This window comes from Sphaeramia orbicularis, chromosome 6 (genome assembly GCF_902148855.1).
Source record: "Sphaeramia orbicularis chromosome 6, fSphaOr1.1, whole genome shotgun sequence".
NCBI classification, from domain to species: domain Eukaryota; kingdom Metazoa; phylum Chordata; class Actinopteri; order Kurtiformes; family Apogonidae; genus Sphaeramia; species Sphaeramia orbicularis.
This window is the reverse complement of record NC_043962.1, coordinates 1011321-1032763: the sequence shown is the minus strand read 5'-3', so window position 1 is coordinate 1032763 and position 21443 is coordinate 1011321. Positions and strand designations below refer to the sequence as shown.

The following is a 21443-nucleotide window of genomic DNA, read 5'->3' as shown; positions in this document are numbered from 1 at the left end:
ACCGTACTAACTAAATAAAACTAACCGTACAAACTAAAACTAACCATACTAACCCTAACCGTAACCCTAACTAAAAGTAACTGTACTAACTAAAACTAACCATACTAACTAAAACTAACTGTACTGACTAACAAAAACTAAAACTAACCATACTAACTAAAACTAACCGTACTAACTAAACTAACCGTACTAACTAGAACTAACCGTACTAACTAAACTAACTGTACTAACTAAAACTAACCGTACTAACTAAACTAACCGTACTAACTAGAACTAACCGTACTAACTAAAACTAACCGTACTAACTAAACTAACCGTACTAACTAGAACTAACCGTACTAACTAACTAACCAACCCTAACTAACTGTATGAACTAACTAACCATACTAAGTACTCAAAGTATTCACTGATTCATTATTGAATTCAGTTGTTATTTTTTAAGCATGCACATGTGGTCACAAAAAATGAAATTAGCTTTTAATAGATCAGTAAATAAAGAGGCTTTGAGAGTTCAAACTTCTGCCGGGCATCTTCAGTTTTACGCAGGAGGCTTTTTGTTCTATTTTTGGATCAAATGATGCAAACAGAACTTTAAAAAGTGGGTAAAACACTGCCTCTGCCTTTGTTTTTCAATGTTTTCTATCAGAACAAGTAGCAATTATTAAATACCTCACTTCCTGTAGGAGGTGGCTTGTTGCCATGACATCCAGTTTGGTCTTGTCAATCATCTTGACAGCCACCAGTTGCCCAGTGTTGACGTGACGAGCCAGTTTGACCACGGCAAAGTGTCCTCTGCCCAGAGTGCGTCCCAGGTGGTACAGTCCGCTGAGGTCCGAGCGTCCGGGGCTGCTCCGGGGCTCGATGCGCTCGTCCTGGGACACCTTCACGTCTTCATCTGAGTCCATGTTTGAAGAAGAAACGCAGTTCAGAAGGACAGGAAGGAAGAGGAAGAGGGGCTTTGAGCCAGGAAGAAATGGAAGAACCCAGAAAGGAGTTGTGTGGAAGTGTCAGGAGGAGACCAGGCCTGTGGATCCTCAGAGCTGGGGTTCTGCCTAAAAGAACAAAGACATGATGATACAATGAGATCAAAAAGACCAGGTTAATGCTTCTGAACTTTGACCTAAAGGGAAAAGGCTGAAAACAGGAGGTCAGATAATGCCTGGTCATCTAAAGCACTCAGTCACACCCCAGGTACAGAACCAAATACTGGACCCACATGTCTGGAGCTCTGAGTGTGGTGGAAAAAGGACAAATATTCTGTTGTGGTCTACGATGCAGCGGCTGTTTGGCTCCGTCTCAAATAACACTCATCCAGCACAAACGGCAAACCCAATCAATACTGTAACTGGAAACCATAATGTATGTGCAGTGGGTTCGAGCGTCATCAGATGGTCTAAGAGGGTCAGAGGGTGATGATGTCATAACCCTGATGACATCATCAGCAGGTCTGTTCTCTGCAGGGTCTAGGGTTAGGGTTAGCCCTCATCCCAGTCTGGGGTTAGGGTGGACCCAGCAGAGACCTCCTGTGTGGGGTTCTTTGTCTAACCTAACCCATATACCCGTAGTTTACACATACATACCCTATATACCCATAGTTTACACATATATACCCTATATACCCATAGTTTACACACATATATACCCTATATACCCATAGTTTACACATATATACCCTATATACCCATAGTTTACACATATATACCCTATATACCCATAGTTTACACATATATACCCTATATACCCATAGTTTACACATATATACCCTATATACTCTTAGTTTTACACATATATACCCTATATACCCATAGTTTACACATATATACCCTATATACCCATAGTTTACACATATATACCCTATATACCCATAGTTTACACATATATACCCTATATACTCTTAGTTTTACACATATATACCCTATATACCCATAGTTTACACATATATACCCTATATACCCATAGTTTACACATATATACCCTATATACTCTTAGTTTTACACATATATACCCTATATACCCATAGTTTACACATATATACCCTATATACCCATAGTTTACACATATATACCCTATATACTCTTAGTTTTATACATATATACCCTATATACCCATAGTTTACACATATACCCTATATACCCATAGTTTACACATATATACCCTATATACTCTTAGTTTTATACATATATACCCTATATACCCATAGTTTACACACACACACACACACACACACACACACACACATATATATACCCAATATACTCTGTTTTACTCATATATATCCTGTATACTCTTAGTTTTACACATATATATCCAATATACTCTTAGTTTTACACACACACACACACACACACACACACATATATATGTATATATATAATATATATATAGATGCTATATATAGATGTTTTACACACACACACACACACACACACACACACACACACATATATATATATATATATATATATATATATATATATATATATATATATATTCTTAGTTTTACACATATATACCCTATATGCTCTTAGTTGTACACATAAATATATATCCCATATACGCTTAGTTTTATACATATATATCCTATATACTCTTAGTTGTACACACATATATATCCTATATACTCTTAGTTTTACTCATATATACTCTATATACTCTTAGTTTTACTCATATATATCCTATATACTCTTAGTTTTACTCATATATATCCTATATACTCTTAGTTTTACTCATATATACCCTATATACTCTTAGTTTTACACATATATATCCTATATACTCTTAGCTTTACTCATATATATCCTATATACTCTTAGTTTTACACATATATATTCTATATACTCTTAGTTTTACTCATATATATCCTGTATACTCTTAGTTTTACTCATATATATCCTATATACTCTTAGTTTTACTCATATATACCCTATATACTCTTAGTTTTACTCATATATATCCTATATACTCTTAGTTTTACTCATATATATCCTATATACTCTTAGTTTTACTCATATATATCCTATATACTCTTAGTTTTACTCATATATATCCTATGTACTCTTAGTTTTACTCATATATATTCTATATACTCTTAGTTTTACTCATATATACCCTATATACTCTTAGTTTTACTCATATATATCCTATATACTCTTAGTTTTACTCATATATATTCTATATACTCTTAGTTTTACTCATATATACCCTATATACTCTTAGTTTTACTCATATATATCCTATATACTCTTAGTTTTACTCATATATATCCTATATACTCTTAGTTTTACTCATATATATCCTATATACTCTTAGTTTTACTCATATATATCCTATATACTCTTAGTTTTACTCATATATATTCTATATACTCTTAGTTTTACTCATATATATCCTATGTACTCTTAGTTTTACTCATATATATTCTATATACTCTTAGTTTTACTCATATATACCCTATATACTCTTGTTACTTTAACCTAACCCATATACTCTTAGTTTTACACATATACATAACCTAATACATAACATAACCTCCTCCGTTCCTTGGCGGAGGTAACAAACACGCGCTACCGACGCTCCCTGACACCATCATACCGGACTGAGCAGCCGCTGTGGAAAATGCGCTCGCGCTAACTTACCATTGTTGTGCGTTGGTTTCTCCGGAGCTGCGGGTCCTCCTGCCGTTCCTCCGCCGGTTCCTCCTGCCGTTCCTCCGCCGGTGTCAGTGCTCACTCAGCCGACCCTCCGGTGCTCGGTTGGCTCCTCTCGCGCAGCTCCATGTTCGCGGGTTGCGGTTCTGTTCGCGTGAGCTCATACTTTTCTCGTGTCCGCCCGCGTCTCTCTCTCTCTCTCTCTCTCTCTCTCTCTCTCTCTCTCTCTCTCAGTTCATTCCGGAGTCTCGAGCTGTGCGGCTCCGCATAGACGCACGCACGCGCTCACTCACTCGCACCAACGGGACCGTCACGAGAGAACGGAACATCCCGTACGCGCGCGCGTGTCCGGCTTCCTTCTGACGTCAGCGCATTCCGACTCGCTCTAGCGGCGCAGCAGCCTCACGCGCACGGCGAGGACGGAGAAGAGACTGAACGAAGGAAAGAGAGACAGAAGCAGGAGTGTCATATATGTTCAAATAAAACATCTGTATGTATGTAAAATATATGTTATATACACACACTGTGGAATAAAACACAATGAGCTGCAACAACACAATAACACACAATAACATTCAATAATACAAAATAACAAACAACATAAATTACACACAATCACAAACAATAACACTCAGTAACACATAATAACATAAAATAACACATAATAAAAAAACACACTAAAGTTCAATAACATACAAGAACATATAATAACACACAATAACATACAATAGCACAAAGTAACATACAATAACACATAACACACAATAACATAAAATAAATCACAATAACATACATTACATACAATAACATACAGTAACACATAATAATATATTAACACATAACGCACAATAACACATAGTAACACAAAAAAACACACAATAACACACAGTCGCATACAACACATTTTAACACATGTTCATATAATGCCTCTGATGACGGAAAGACAGCATGGAACCAAGTGTCTTATATGTTTATATAAAACACATGTATATGTATGTACATCAAATATATGTATACTGTGGAATAAAACACACAATGAGCTGCAACAACACAAAAACACACAATAACACACAATAACATACAATAACACACAATCGCATACAAACAGACATATGAACACGTTCCCAGTGCAGTGCAGAGTAAGGAGGCCATCTAGTGGTCGTCCCTTCACTCCTCTTGGATGACATCACTTTGAAGAAACACATGACCAAGAAAAGGTTTGGGTTTTTTTAAACGGATTTTCAATATTTTAAAATGACAGTGTGTTATTTTTTTTATTGCATTGTATGAATCATTTTGACGACATAAATAAGAATGTTTTACTGTTTTTCTGAGGTAATAACCCTGGAATAAATGACTGTTGATTTAAAGGGAATGTGAGGAAACGACACAACACTAGGGTTAGGGTTACCACAGTGGGTTAGGGTTAGGGTTACCACAGTGGGTTAGGGTTAGGGTTACCACAGTGGGTTAGTTGTAAAGTACCTCTAATTTGTACGTTTATGTGTTTTTTGATAAATGTTGAACAGATCAGGCTCCGCCCACAGCAGGTCTAACGCACAGTTCAGATTTTTGGTTTAATCTGTTTGTGTGTTGGTTCATAATCTACATTAAATGCAACTTCTATCAGTTTTGAGTCTGAACTGAATGTGACCCTGAAGTGACCCACATGCACTAAAGAGGTCCTGATGGAATACGAGACCACTCAGACACACTGTGTTTACATAAAGAAATCTGGTTTTCCTCCGCTCCAACAAACAACTGGGATGTTTGTAACATTTCAAAGACGTAAAGGTCGGATAAATGCGACCTGGATGTTCAGACTGAAGTCACATTGGAAAATATCAGTTCCGGATCAGATTTAGGACCGCATATGAAAGTGGTCCAGGTCAGATTTAGGATCGCATATGAAAGTGGTCTGAGTCAGATCCAGGTCCCATGTGGCTGCAGTCTGAACAGATCCTTAGACAAAGCCTTCACAACCAACTGTTCAATGAGAACACACACATTTACCAGTTTCCTTTAATTTTATTTCAATAAAACAGCAAAACACTGTCACCTCTGTTTCTGAACTGAAAAACACAACACACACACACATTTCATATGGGTTCAGAACAGAGCACTCACACACACAAACACACTCAGGTTTGTCTTTAGTGTCTGTAAAATGTCTGTACTGCCTCCTAGTGTCCAGGCAGAATACAACCCCTGACAGATCAAACTGACGCAGCAGCACTTAGCAAATACACAAACATGGCCATGGACCCACTGGTACATTCTGATAGGGTTTATCATTCCATGTTTGAGCAGTCAACAGTTCAGTAACATTCACAGGGTTAGGGTCAGGGTCAGGGTCAGGGTTAGGGTCAGGGTCAGGGTCAGGGTCAGGGTTAGGGTTAGGGTCAGGGTCAGGGTCAGGGTTAGGGTCAGGGTCAGGGTCAGGGTCAGGGTTAGGGTCAGGGTCAGGGTCAGGGTCAGGGTTAGGGTCAGGGTCAGGGTCAGGGTTAGGGTCAGGGTTAGGGTCAGGGTCAGGGTCAGGGTTAGGGTCAGGGTCAGGGTCAGGGTTAGGGGCTAAAGCTGTCATTCCTCAGAGCGACTCGACAACTAAAAATTGCATTAATAACTGAAATTTATCAAATAAAAAAATAACACATCTCACAATAAAGCACACAGCAGTTCTTTGGTCATGCTCTGTTGATTTCAATCCAGACTTTGGTGTAAAGTTCAACTGGAATCATCCCATGTTCCAGTTGAGATGCTGTGAAATTACAGTATTGTCAGCATAGAGTTAGGATCAAGATAAAAGTGCAAGATTTTCTGTCTTTTGTCCAACCGAAAGTTAATGTCTGAAAATGTTTTGATGTAGCTCTAAAAAGAAAATGAAAACTATAGAATAACAAAAATCAATATCTAGTCGGAATATTGTCAGAATATGATGACTTTAATCTCATAAACGAATGACATTTTTGTTAAATTATGAGGGTTTTTTTGTAAGTACGACTTTATTCTCATAACGTTGTGATTCTTTTTGTATTTGACTTTATTCTCATGAAATTACAGGTTTTATATCGATATTTTATGACTTTCTTCTGGTAGTGCCCAGTGTTTTTCTTTTCTTCTGTGGTCCTAATACTCCGTCGTAGCTTTATTCTCCAGTTCCTCCGTATTTGTAAAACTAGGTTGGCCTCAGTTTCAGTTAGTTTACTAATCATGTAGGAGCACAAGGTTCACAATCACAAAATGAGACAAAAACCAGGAAAGATCTGATCATGAAACCAAGAGCTGCACTAAGAAGGACCGTTAGCCAAAACAATAGGTCATTTCAGGTCTGATTGGACCCAAAAATACAGCATCAGTGAATGTTAGCTGACACCAAACAGGATCCACAGATCTAGGTTTGGTTTCCTGGGTTTGTGGATCCATCTCCTTCTCTTTTCTTTGTCTTTCGGTGTCTGTAAACGATAGCTCCCACTGCTTTAAGAACCTGAAAATACAACCAACCAACAACAGCTCTGCCCCATTTTTTATTCCATATTGTTCTTCAGTTCAGACGGTATTGAAGCCAACGTTGTCACTCATCTGCCTCTGTCTGCCGCTCAGTGGGCGGAACTGCAGTAACTTTTGCTAGTGCTGACGTCACGTGCACACCCTCTACAAAGATAACTACGTCATGGATGTTCTTACTGGCGCCAAATGAACTCGTTTTGTATCCTGAATTTAGGAAACTTAATAAATGGTGAAGTATTTGACATCTTGCAGGTAACAAATTGTTGTAATTTGTCACTAAATGTAATAATAATAATATATTGACTGATAATTGGACAAGCTCAAATAAATTCAGCACCTAGTGAGGTCTGAGAATTATTTAAATATTTGTATAACTGCTCACTGATATATAATATAACTACAGGTTACTGAGCTGATGTTAAAGCCTGTGTGCGTCCTCTACGATGGGAGTGGTCTTGTGTTTTCTTCTGCTCAGGGTTAGAGTTAGATCAGCTGATCACCATGTGTGGTCCATCACTAGGTGGCAGCACAGAGCGCTAACAGCCTCTCAAAGGTTTTCTGTTTGTCAGTGAACATTAAACGTCCCTTTAGCGTCGTATGAACACTGTGTGAAGCCCTCAAACATTCCACTGCAGGTGCGCCGTATGACGGTGTGAGCACTTATAGAAGAAGCAGCGTTAGGCGTTAGGGAACAGCAGCACACAACACTGGGGTGGTTTTATCGGGTGTCCAAGGCCAGGTCCAAGACCAGGTCCAAGACCAGCATCAGGACTGTTCAGCATCCGGCTTCTGAAAGGGAAGAGAAACGACAGCAGAGCAAGAGTTAGCCACGACAAAGACCAAAGACACACATGTCAAACAGCAGTTAGGGTTAGGGGGTTAGGGTTAGGGTTAGGGTAGAGGGTTAGGGTTAGGTAACCCTAACCCTCTACCCTTACCCTAACCTGAAGACCCAAACGTCCACCTTCAACCCTTACAGACCAATTCAAATGCATGAGTCTTTCCTCAGTGGACTCAGGGCTGTGTGTCACCTGCGTCCTCAGAGCCTGCATGGATTTGAACTCCATGTGTTCCCGCTTTTTTCGGATCCAGTCCGGTTCATCTGGGATCAGAACCGCCAGAACCACTTTGAGTAGAATGAGAATGTGCTAAAAAACACACACAAAAAAAACAGTCATGGAAGAACACACACACACAGAAAAAAAAACCACACACACACACACACACACACACACACACACACACACACACACACACACACACACACACAGAAAAACACACACAAACAGACAAACACACAAAAGCTGTTATTTTGCATGCGTTCCTCATAAACAGCCTTGGTCCAGTCCCCTGGTCCAGTCCCCTGGTCCATCCCCTGCTCCAGTCCCCTGCTCCAGTCCCCTGCTCCAGTCCCCTGGTCCATCCCCTGGTCCAGTCCCCTGCTCTAGTCCCCTGCTCTAGTCCCCTGCTCCAGTCCCCTGGTCCAGTCCCCTGGTCCATCCCCTGCTCCAGTCCCCTGCTCTAGTCCCCTGCTCTAGTCCCCTGCTCCAGTCCCCTGCTCCAGTCCCCTGCTCCAGTCCCCTGCTCCAGTCCCCTGGTCCATCCCCTGCTCCAGTCCCCTGCTCCAGTACCTCCACTAACACGGCCAACAGCAGGATGTTGGTGCTGTTCAACTCTCCCTCCGTACACAGACGCTGTATCCGTGGCGACAGCAGCAGCAGCCAACAGTTGGACACCACTGAGACGAAGCTGAGGACCTCAAAGGCGACCTGAAACACAACGGACAGGACTGTTCACCCAGAGCCAGAACCAGAACCGGCTCACTGGGACTTTGGATTGTGTTTGCACAGAATTCGTAGCTTTCTCCCACATTCTGTGAACTGACACTGATCAGACCCACTGTGTCCCACATGAACATGTCCATTTGTCCTCTTTGGTCTTTAACCCTGTGAACCCTGAACCATTACATCATTGATAGAAAATTCCAGTTCTTTGAAACTGGAGCCTTTATTGGTCCTTCTGAACAACCAAAAAATGTTTTTTCCAAATATCAATTTCCATGTCTGACTTTAAATTTTGTATCATATTTGATCCATCAGGTCTTAATGCTTAAAGATTATTATTTCTGAACAAACAAAAACATAATGTAACACAAACATGTCTGACATGTTGTTAATTCCTTTTCTAAACGCTCCCAGTTCTTCCTCCTTCCTCTTTAATGTCAGTCTTGTGGTGCCACTAAAGGCCTCTGGTGAATGAACTCCTCCCCCTGGTGGATTATCTGTGTATTACATGTATCTAATTGTATACGTCAGGTTTTTAAAGGAAAAGAATATCACACTGATCATGTAGAGGGCTTCAAAACTCATGTATCAAATCTGATGCGTTTGGTGTTCAAGGGTTCAGATCATGTGGTCCTACCTGGGTTCAGATCACGTGGTCCTACCTGCCATACCCCCATGTTGGCCACAGGTGGGGAGAAGGGTTTACGGAAGAGTTTGCACATCTTGTAGGCGTCCGATCGGATCTCAGTGAGGTTATTGATGAGCAGCAGCACGGCCGTCAGAGGGTAGACGCAGGAGAAAAGACTCAAATACCCAAACTGCACCAGGAGCTCAATGTACTCTGAGAACAGGCCCTGAGACCACAAAGACCACCAGGGTTAGAGTTAGACATTCAGTGGGTTAGGGTCAGGGTCAGGGGGTTAGGGGGTTAGGATTAGGGTTAGGGGGTCAAGAGGTTAGGGTTAGGGGGTCAGTGGGTTAGGGGGTCAGGGGGTTAGGGTAGGGTTAGAGGGTTAGAGTTAGAGGGTTAGGGGGTTAGGGGGTTAGGGGGTTAGGGGGTTAGGGTTAGGGTAGGGTAGGGTTAGAGGGTTAGAGTTAGAGGGTCAGGGGGTTAGGGGGTTAGGGTTAGGGTAGGGTTAGAGGGTTAGAGTTAGAGGGTCAGGGGGTTAGGGGGTTAGGGGTTAGGGTTAGGGGGTTAGGGGGTTAGGGGGTCAGGGGGTTAGGGTAGGGTTAGTGGGTTAGAGTTAGAGGGTCAGGGGGTTAGGGTTAGGGGGTTAGGGTTAGGGTGGTGTACCCACAGGGAACGCAGGCAGGGTGCTCTGGTTCCTGTATTTGTCCTCCTCAGGGTCGTTTTCGTTCTCCTTTCGGTTCGATGCACTGATGAAGCGGTCGACCAGGAACGGTACGACCACCTCTGTCACCTGGTTCACCAGCTGGGTGATGATCAGCAAAGACGCCAAACGCTGCAGGAAAACGCAGAAACACACAGTGGTTTTACCACAGGAGGCACCAGGATGAACAGGACGGACTGCAGTGGAACAACAGTTTATACAGGGTGTCATCTTATCTGCCGTCCTAAAGATTAGATTAAATGTCATTTGGTGCAAGTCTGTCTGGTGTTAATGGGTGTTTGTGTTGTTTGATTCATGTTCTTTATGTACATTATTATTTACTTTACCTTTCATTATGAAACTTGAATACCAATAAAAAATATTGTGAAAAAAAAGTACAGGTTGTGAAATATACTCATGATACAGAATAAAAGCTGGCCTTGGAAGGACATTTCTACTGCAGCATACTGCAGCTTTGCCTTTTTTGGACATTCAGACACTCCGTAGAGAACATGGACGACACTGAGCTCTTTCCCTAACCCTAACCCTAACCCCATCCTCAGCCCTAACCCTAACCCCATCCTCAGGGTTAAATCCACACACTGTGGAGCTGAAGTCGTACCTTACGAAGTAAAGGCACATCCTGTTTGTAGAAGGCGATGTGGAAGAGCACGGCGAAGTAGTTGAAGAAGGTGAACTGGAGGAACAGAGAGAAGACACAGAAGCAAATGAGTGGATGAAAAACTGAGGATGTGTGAGAAGAACAGAAAAGAGGAGGATCTCACCACTAAGACTTTGGCGGTGACGTGGTTCTGAAAGGACGACTCCTCCCTGTGGTTCTCTGAGGACACGACAGAATGAGCAGCTTTATTTCAAACACCAGCAGGAATCAAATATAAAAGTGAACAAAAAGCTAAAGACAGCACACATTTAAATGCAACACTGCAAATTATTGAAGTCAATAAGTGAAGCAAAAGAAGAACAGCATTTCACACAATGTCCCACTGTTTTATCGTGGCTCTTTAAAGACTTTCGTCACCAATTTTTCATCAAAACTGTTTTCGGAAATTTGTCACGACGTGCACTGTGGGAAGTGGAGTTCCACGCACTGGCTTTGGCTTGGTCCACAGGTTTGGTGTTTCTGCTGCTGCAGCTGCGTGGAGCTCCACTTCCCACAATGCACCAGTGACCTAGCATCTGTGTTTGGAAACACAGGGACCGTTTATGGACACTTAGAAACTGTTGACTGTGACAGAAGAGACTGAGGTGAGTAATGACAGACAGATGATACTGAGGACAGACTGGATGGAAAACAACACTGAAAGTGTTAAATGGAGTTGGCAGAAGCTGAGCTCATATTGTCCACATGACTTGGCTGATCAGCTGACGTAAACAGTCCATAAAAAAACAATCGGTCATTTGTTCAGTGACTGAAAAAGTGAACTAATGGCAACGTTGGTAGCACCAACTTTCCAGGCTTGATCAACCTCCACTGCTGCAGAACTGCTTTCAGTTGTTAACCCATTTCTTGTTCGCCTTTTTGTATAATTCTGAAACATACATCATTTTTCAGTTTTTTTAACCTTACCTTTTTGTTTTTTTGTTTTTTTTTTTACCTCTGGCAGTTCACCGCTTACCTTTGTACTATTTCAGCTGTTCATTGGACTGGAACTGCTGGAATTTCAATACAAAACTGGAAAAATTGGGGTGTTCTGAAACTTTTGACCAGTAGTGTACATTAGACTGTAGACCCCCCACCCCCCACCCCACTCACCGTATTCAGTCAGAGCCTGTGCCACGTTCTTGTAAACTGTGGCCAGGATGTTTGTGTAGATGATGTGAAGCACCGACGGAGCATAAAGCAGAACCTGAGTGTGGAATGAGTCCCAGTGTTGGTGGAGCTGCTGGACCTGGGCCTCCCCCCAATAGAAGACCAGCATCCCCAGGACCACCAGGCCTGACCAGGGACAGACAACAAGCACAAGCACAAGCACTGATGAAGCTGGTGTGAGTTAGGGTTATTACAGCGGGTTAGGACAGAAAGGATCAATACTACAAATCAATACATTTTGCTGTTAAAGTGTCGACAAACAAACAAAGAAACCAAACCAAAAACAATACCCTTGCCTCCCCTTCAGGGGTGAGGTAATGCCACGTTTCCACCGTGTGGTACCAGCTCAATTCGACTCCACTCTACTCGACTCGACTTTTTTGCGTTTCCATTACGAAAAGGACCTGGAATCTGATACCTGGTACTAGTTTTTTGGTATCACGTCCGCCAAGGTTCCTAGTGATACTAAACCGTGTAAACACTGCAGACCGCTGATTGGTCAGACAGTTTTCTCTGTGACCCGCCATTTACAAAAAACAGATGCGTTAGTGGACAGTAAATATGTCGGTACATTAATCCACATGAGAACAGCCCAAAACTACACCATGGTCGGTCCAGGAGATTCAGTCTTTGGTGGCAAACGTAAAAATTCAGACGAGACAACACACAACGAGTGAGTTTTCAGCAACTCTCTGAGCAGACGACAGGGAAATAACACGCCACATCGCTATGACGTCCAGGTACTGTAAAGTCAGTAGTATCCTGGAATGGAAACAGTCTGCAGGAATACTGAGCCAAGCCGAGTCGAGCTGGTTCCATGTAGTGGAAATATGGCATAACAGTCCCCTTTCCTCTCGGTACTCATTGTGTGAACAGTAGACTGAGTCGTACCTAGGAACAGCCCCACCACCGGTACCGACACCAGCGCCATACGCAGCTCACGCTTCCACTCAGGAAACAGCGGCTCCACGCGACCCGTCACAGGATTGACCCCCAGGTTGCCATAGAAACCGGGCCGGGGTTCAGCGAATCGCTCGGCCAGGCGCAGGTTCCCCCAGCGGTAAGAGAGGGAGGAGCTCCGGCGCTTCCACAGCTCCATGAACACAGTGGACCAGAACATACTGAACACAGCCTGGATCATGTGACCACCCACCGCCGAACCAGAGGCGTCCTGGTCACTCATGACCTGTGACCCCGAGACCGACTCCACCACCTCCTTCTGGACCTCACCTGTGATGGACATGGACATGGACATGTGTGACCAAAAACTAACTGAAAGGCCAGAAGAGAGGTGGTTCTTAACCCTTACAGACCCAAACGTCCACCTTTAACCCTTACAGACCCAAACGTCCACCTTTAACCCTTACAGACCCAAACGTCCACCTTTAACCCTTACAGACCCAAACGTCCACCTTTAACCCTTACAGACCCAAACGTCCACCTTTAACCTTTACAGACCCAGGGTCAGGGTTAGGGCACTGACCTGAGAAGTATGCGATGGCCAGGCCCAGAACAGCAGGTGGGAGGAGTGACCAGGTGTAGAAATCCAGGAAGCTGAAGTAGAATCCTATTGAGCTTCCAAAATACGAGTTGACTGAATCTGGATGAAGGAGACACCGAAAAAAACCAGTGTAAGCGAATGCATCAGTTTGTACATTTTAACACTGACACACCGAATGGGTTTAATGTTGATCTCATTCCAATGGGACCTGTCCAAGTCCAGACCTCCAGTGAACTCTTAAGGGTTAAGGTCCTTTTTTGGGGGTCTCTTAGTTCTGTTGGGTCAGGGTCAGGGTCAGGGTTAGGTTGTCGTCACTCACCCAGGGGCTGGGCCAGCTGATTCCCACAGTACCAGGCCTCGCTCAGATCCTTCAGCTGATCCTGGTTATGGAGAGGAAACATGTCCACGATCACACCAGCAGCTCTGAGCTTCTGCCCTGGAACACAACACACAGATGATATAATCACCTTAACCCTGACCCTGACCCTGACCCTGACCCTGACCCTGACCCTGACCCTAACCCTAACCCTGTCCAGCTGTTTTCATGCTCCTTGTATTTGAATGCTCATATTTTGTCTGTTTTGTCTATAAACGTCTCTGTATCATGCATCAAACTTCTCCAACACTGAAATAAAATAGAAACAAATCAGTTCCAGATTTTTTAGATGAACTCTATAACTGTACTCTATTCATTAATTCATAGAGTTTTGAATGGTTGGCTGTTTTTCAGACGTGCGTCCTGTTTCCACACTCACAGATGTTGTCTCTGTGTTGCAGTGTGTAGTCGTCAGACAGACCAGGAACCCTCAGATCCTTCTGCGCTCGAACACCCTCCAGTTCATACTTGACTATGTACTGACGCTCCGCTAGAGTCACAAACTCTGACATGTTATCTGCAACACACAGCAACACTATTAGCATACACATACAGTATATATATATATATATATATATATATATATATATATATATATATATATATATATATATATATATATATATATAAAATTTGTATTTTTGCACCTGAGTCCTTAAAGTTGTCTTTGTCATCATAGGAGAAGGCTTCCATTTCTCCACTGCTGTAAGTTTTACACAAGCCCAGCTCTTCAGTGGCACGAAGGAGAGTACAGCGAGGGGCAGAGACAACGATGATGTCACCACTGGCATCCTCACCCGGGTGGGCTAGCAACGCAGCACCTGGGATAAAGATAAGGTAAGGTGGGTAAGGTAAGGTAAGGTAAGATAAGATAAAGTAAGATACCATAGGATAACATAAAACAAGACATATTTAATTATATATATATATATATATATATATATATATATATATATATATATATATATATATATATTCCCTTGTTGCTTGAGTCCATTTGCTCATGCAAAATGAAACGTGATTAACAGACATTAAAAATGAATGATATTTAATTATGATTAATGGAAATGATTCCACAGCAACCCTGTGATTAATCTGATAAAAAATTCTAATCGTTTGACAGCACTAATATAGATAGATAGATAGATAGATAGATAGATAGATAGATAGATAGATAGATAGATAGATAATTTACATATTTACAATACAGTTGCAGTGACACTAATAAGATACAAATTCCAGAATTTCCCCAAACTCAAGGTTAACAAACTAAACTCAATTTCTACAACAAGGGGTTCTGGGGGGGTTTTTTGGTATGAAATGCTTCAACAGCTCAGACAAAAACCTCTGGTTACATAAGCTGTATTTACTTAGTAATTTAAAGTGAGTAAAACAGGATGTCAGCATCATCACAGTCAACAAACCCACACAAGAAGTGGACTTTGTTGACATCCACCAGTGGATGACATTTGGATTAGGACTGAAGATGAACATACAAATACGAACAAAGCAGACCCATCACTTTATGTTCCCTAAAAAAAACACTGGTTACTGACACTGACAGGTCTATTGGCTCAGTTAGCTTTTTGTTCCCATTCAAATCCAGTCATATAATAATAATAATAATAATAATAATAATAATAATAATAATAATCATAATCATAATCATAATCATAATAATAATAAAAATAATTAAAGCTGCAAGCAGCATTGGTCGGGACCTCGCGCTCTGGCCGTGTTCGCCCTCCCATGCCACCACCCGTTACCCGACACACCTCCCTCCAACCATTCTTTTTTTTTGGCAGATTAATGTTTTTTTTTCCCCATTTACAATAAGGCTTTTATTTTGAAAAACCCTACTGAGAGAATCAGTTAGTCCAGCAGTCTCTGTCTCTCACTCACTCACTCACTCACTCACTCACATACACACACCCACAGTTGCTATAGACTCTCCATGGTTGCTATGGGAGCATAAACATGGCAGGTGCACCTGATCAACACTAATGACTTAGAGGAGACACTGGAGTTTCAGAGAAATGAACTAAAAACCACCTGTCAGACAAACTGACGTCAGTCCAGAACAGTAGCTCCTATCTGAAAAATTCTGTCATGTCAGACTTCTGGAAGGTTGGAGCAACATTTGAATGTATAATGTGATGAAACAAAGTCAGAAGTGAATCAGCAGTGAGTGTACGAAGGTGGAGTTAGTCAAACATGTGAGTGAGACAAATGGAACACAGGAGGGAAGGAGGGAAAAAGCAGCAGTTGTTGTGTTTGGAGGAACACAGATCCAAAACTAAACACTTTAACATTCAAATGTCAACAGTCTGGGAAAGAAAAGACATTTTCCTACATTTTGATGTAGAATTTGTTCCTGTAACCCCAGAAATATGAGCGTTATGATGAGTTGTTTGTAGATTTTCTGAGATAAAAAAAGTCTCCCCACTGTAAAGGACTCTGGCCAATCAGCTGTGAGCATGTGTGTGCATGTGCACGTTCACCTCACATGGCTCCTATAGATCAGACATGTGACTCAATACAGTTCAGGCTGCAGTTCACTCAGACACCACTTCTCGCATAAATTGCTGTAATTTGAAAACCGTACATCGTATCTCAAAAATTTTTTCACAGGAGACTTCTGCTGTGTTTTGTGATCGCTTCAATATATAATATGTGGGGGAAAAGTCCAAACTGAATTTTCAGTTTCAGACGTCGCAACTTTCAGGGCTTATAAAAAACAAAACTAAGACAGTTATCAAAAAAGTGCAAGATCACTTTTTTGAGAAGGGGTCACTCTATCTTCTGGCGCTATTTAGAAGACAATACGGTGTGATAGGAGTTAGTTTTAGAAATTTTATTTTGAAAGGCATATTGCGAACTTCCTGTTGGAGCTAGCTCATAGGTGTCAGTGCGTGATTTGTCGGGCTTGATTAAACAAAAGTTTTGGCGTTGGTTTCGTGTGTCTACGACATTCCTACTGGAAATTTGCAATTTGAGCATTTTATTTTGAAAGGCAAATTCTGAACTTCCTGTTGGAGTTAGGTCATGAGTGTCAGTGTATGATTTGTTGGGCTCAATGAGACGAAAATTTTGGCGTTTGTTTCTTGTTTCATGTTTCATGGGGGCGGCCATGGCTCAGTTGGTAGAGCGGGTCGTCCAATAACCGAAGGGTTGGCGGTTCGAATCCCGCTCTGTCCTAGTCAGTCCGTTGTGTCCTTGGGCAAGACACTTCACCCTCCTTGCCTCCAGTGCCACCCACACTGGTGTATGAATGTTCGGTGGTGGTCGGAGGGGCCGTAGGCGCAAAATGGCAGCCACGCTTCTGTCAGTCTGCCCCAGGACAGCTGTGGCTACAGATGTAGTTTACTACCACCAGAGGGAGAATGTGAGCGCGAATGAATAATGGGTCAATAATGTAAAGCGCTTTGGGTGTCTAGAAAGGCGCTGTATAAATCCAATCCATTATTATTATTATTATGTTCCTACAACATTCCTACTGGCCGCTAGGGCCATTTTTGTGTTTCTAGGGGGCGCTAGAGAGCTCATTTTGGCATCTATGGGGTTAATTTTTACATTTTATAAATTTTTTTGCCAGACCTGACATGTGTGCCAAATTTGGTGAGTTTTTGAGCATGTTTAGGGGGTCAAATTCCAGGTTAAAGTGGTGGTGGGAGAATAATAATAATATAAAAACAAATGAAATACAAAAACGAAATACAATACAATACAATACTCTCCCCGTGGGCTCGGTCCCTAATAATAATAATAATAATAATAATAATTATTATTATTATTATTATTATTATTATTATTATTATTATTATAATTATAATTATAATTATAATAATACATTTTTTTAATAAGCGGATTATAGGCCATTGAGGATGACACCCAGACTGTGAACCCGAGGGGAGGGGCAGACTGAGGAGGTGTCAATGGTGAGGGAAAAGGGGTTGGCTTTGGAGAGAGTGGATTTGGAACCAATGAGGAGCATTTCTGTTATGTCGCTATTGAGTTTGAAGAAACTGGAGGTGAACCAGGATTTAATTTTAGAGAGGCAGGAGGTGAGGGAGGGAGTGTGGAACAAGGTTTGGTGGTGAGGTCGAGCTGGGAGTCATCTGTGAAGCTGAGGGAGAGGAGGTAAATGATGAACAGAAGGGGGCCCAGGACAGAGCCCTGGGGCACACCTGAGGAAACTGGGGAGGGGTCTGACCTGAAGGATTTGAGCTGAACCAACAGAGTGTGGCCTGACAGACAGGAAGGAAACCAGCGGATCCATTCATATACTTTCATTTACAGTCTTTTCCATACTTTTCCAGTCCTTTCCAGCCCTTTCCAGTCCTTTCCAGCCCTTTCCAGTCTTTTCCAGTCCTTTCCAGTCTTTTCCAGTCTTTTCCAGTCTTTTCCAGTCCTTTCCAGTCCTTTCCAGTCTTTTCCAGTCTTTTCCAGTCCTTTCCAGTCTTTTCCAGTCCTTTCCAGTCTTTTCCAGTCCTTTCCAGTCTTTTCCAGTCTTTTCCAGTCCTTTCCAGTCTTTTCCAGTCCTTTCCAGTCTTTTCCAGTCCTTTCCAGTCTTTTCCAGTCCTTTCCAGTCTTTTCCAGTCTTTTCCAGTCCTTTCCAGTCTTTTCCAGTCCTTTCCAGTCTTTTCCAGTCCTTTCCAGTCTTTTCCAGTTTTTTCCAGTCCTTTCCAGGGTCTCTGTCATGTGACTCCTCACCTCCGTCCTTCTGTGGACTTCCTATCAGTTTGATGATCCACCTCTTGGTCTCGGGTCGGACCTTCTGTCCCAGCCTCACCAGAACCAGGGGGTCGACCCGGTCCGACACACAGCAGGGGCAGCTCACTTTGGTCCAGCCTGGTCCCGCCCAGGAGGCGGAGCTCAGTTTAGTCCGGCCCTTAGGGTTCGAAGGTTCCGTAGAACCTGGAGCCAGATCGGCGCCGGTACTGCCCCCCCCGGCGTCACCCACAGCGGCCTTCCTCATGCTGACGCTGGAAGAAATGAAAACACTCACATTTAGAGTTCACTGTTCATTCATCTGCTGAGGTTTACAGGACGAGTCCATTAGTTGTTTAGTTTGTAAAATGTCTGTTTGTTTGTTTGTACACTGTAAAAAAAATCTGTAATTTAACAGAATTTTTACCGTTTATTTTACAGATTTTTCCTGTATTTTTAGATACAGGAAAATATCAATGAAATGACAAAAATAGACTGAGTTTACATGTCAAATGTAAAATTGACTGAATATCCAAAAAATTTCCATTTTTAATTTTTTTTTTTTTTTCACAGAAAAATACAGTTAAAATACATTTGCAAATGTATCGTAATTTCACAAATATTTCTTTTCTATTCATGAGATTAAACTGTTCATTTAAAGTTTAATGACTTGTTTGTTAATTGACAAATATCTTGTGTAATTACAGGAGGTTTCACAACAAAAATGTTGAATAAATGTATTTTTGTGAATGTATAACATGTCTAAGCACTGATAAACTGTCCAAATACAGTTTTTATCAGTGGAGTGGACAACTGAGTCTCATTGAAAAGTATCTGTCATTCAACCACAACACTTGACATATTCTTAAATTAGCAGTAGAATAGTGTAAATATAAATGGTTGGTTCTCTGTATTATGACAGTTTTTAAAAGTACAGATAATGTGGTATGTTTGCCGCATTGCATTGTGGGTATTGGGCCAGTTGTAGATGAAGTGTTGTTTTTCTGTGCAGGGCTTCAGCAGGTTGTGCTGTTAGTGTAAAGGTGGGGTTCACATGTGTATGCTAATGTTTATTGGCCTTTTTGTGTTTGTTTTTGTATTTTTGTTCAGGTGCACCATGAGTCAGAGCCACAGGCAGAACAACAGCTTTCTTGTTCGTCTATATTTGTTTAAGGTAATGTCAAGAATTGAACTTGCAAATTAAAAACACTTCTTGTGCTGTTTCAGTTGCACTGTGGCTAACATCTGTTCTATGATCTGTGTGACTTAATGTCAAACTTGTGCTTCTTCTATAAGAACTTACCTGTGAAAGCCACATGACTGAATGAGGAATAACCTTAAATGTTTATATTTCATATCAACTTAAATTAATGGCAAATTGTTGGAATTAAACCCAGACGATTGGTTTATTTACAGTTAATTGACACGTCATGAAAGATAAATCAAATGTTTTCATGTGTGGTATATCATTTTATTATATCAAATATTAATTGATATACAAGTTTTTAATAAAAAATTATGTGATAAACACCAACTAATAACAGAACTTTTCTGCAATTTTAAACCCAATTATTTGTTTTATAACAATGTTTGTCCATATTTATCGGTAATTTGATTGTTGTAATACATGTAAATATTCTTTATTAAACATTAAAAAGTAAAAAAAAAAAAAAAAAAGCAAAATTTCTTGTAAAGTTAGGGCAAAAAACTATATTTTAATTATGGAAAATTGCCGTATTTTTATCAGATGGTAATTTTCTGTTATTTAACAGTATTTTTTCAGCACCCCTGCTGCCGGAATAATAGTTTTTTTTCACTTTTTTTTTTCTTTTTTTTTTTTTACAGTGTATATTTGTTTGTTTATATGTTTGCAGATGAAGACACAGGTTTCAGTTTTTGGTCCTCTACTCCACATGTCTACACTGCCTGTCTGCTGTTGCTGCAGACGTTGCTGTTGCTGCAGACGTTGCTGTTGCTGCAGACATTGCTGTTGCTCCAGGGGAAACAGCAGAACACATGCTAAACTTCCTGTGCGTTTACTAAAAAAACCAAAAACCCACCACAGCCTGGTGTGAAACAAACAGACGCAAAGAGAAAGTCATGTGACCCAGGTGGTCCTGCTTCAGCTTCTAAACCAGAGCATGAACATCCCATAATACACACAGAAAGACCCAAATAATACACACAGGAAGACACAAATAATACACAGATAGACACAGCATGAGACAGGAAATATAACACAACACCTGGTAGACACACACACACACACACACTTTAGCTCCGTATGCAGCTGCAGTGTTGTCGTTGTCGTGGTCTTACCCTCAGCCTCAGTGTGTGGGTCCTCCCAGTTTTCTGCTTTGTGTGTGTGCTTATATCTGTGTATCTGTGTGTGTATGTGTATATGTGTGTATATGTGTGTGTGTGTCAGGAATGCAGAGGAACTTCTCTGGACTGCAGGGTGTGTCCGGTTGTTGGGTTTATATTCAGGCTCCTCCCTCCTGCTGTACTGCAGCTCAGGGTCCTAAAGCTCCACCCGCCTGCACTGGAGGAAAGACAATAACAAACACACACACACGCACACACACATATACACGCATGCATGCACACACACACACACACACACACACACACACACACACACACACACGCACGCACACACACTGAAAGATGCACAGGGTTTAACCTCAGACTGTGAAACATTAAAATATTATTATTATTTCATTATTATTATTATTATTATTATTATTATTATTATT

The 21443-nt window shown here is 41.4% G+C and overlaps 2 protein-coding genes across 4 annotated transcripts in view; both read right to left on the bottom strand.

Moving 5' to 3' along the window:
* LOC115420594 (testis-specific serine/threonine-protein kinase 1-like) overlaps positions 1 to 3841 on the bottom strand; it is a 33473-nt gene extending 29632 nt beyond the window's left edge. Inside the window, exons 1-2 of the mRNA XM_030135957.1 lie at positions 3636 to 3841; positions 670 to 1052 (exon numbers count right to left, since the gene is read on the bottom strand). Coding sequence (XP_029991817.1) covers positions 670 to 905 — 236 coding nt within the window. The 5' untranslated portion in view covers positions 906 to 1052; positions 3636 to 3841. The remainder of the gene's footprint in view (positions 1 to 669; positions 1053 to 3635) is intronic.
* A 3297-nt stretch (positions 3842 to 7138) lies between these two features.
* On the bottom strand, positions 7139 to 21133 carry LOC115420447 (anoctamin-10-like). Of its 3 annotated transcripts, none has more exons than XM_030135687.1 (15): positions 21007 to 21133; positions 18691 to 18962; positions 14625 to 14798; positions 14357 to 14494; positions 13921 to 14037; positions 13584 to 13700; positions 12992 to 13330; positions 12044 to 12226; positions 11055 to 11110; positions 10892 to 10966; positions 10237 to 10401; positions 9601 to 9792; positions 8786 to 8923; positions 8136 to 8302; positions 7139 to 7943 (listed from the first exon to the last, which is right to left on the bottom strand). In XM_030135687.1, coding segments are annotated over exons 2-15 (2127 nt in total). In that variant the 5' UTR covers positions 18956 to 18962; positions 21007 to 21133; the 3' UTR covers positions 7139 to 7942. The 3 variants fall into 3 exon arrangements, with proteins under 3 accessions (XP_029991547.1, XP_029991549.1, XP_029991548.1); XM_030135689.1 differs by having other exon boundaries at positions 8186 to 8302; XM_030135688.1 differs by lacking the exon at positions 21007 to 21133 and adding an exon at positions 20961 to 21004.
* Positions 21134 to 21443: the final 310 nt, after the last annotated feature.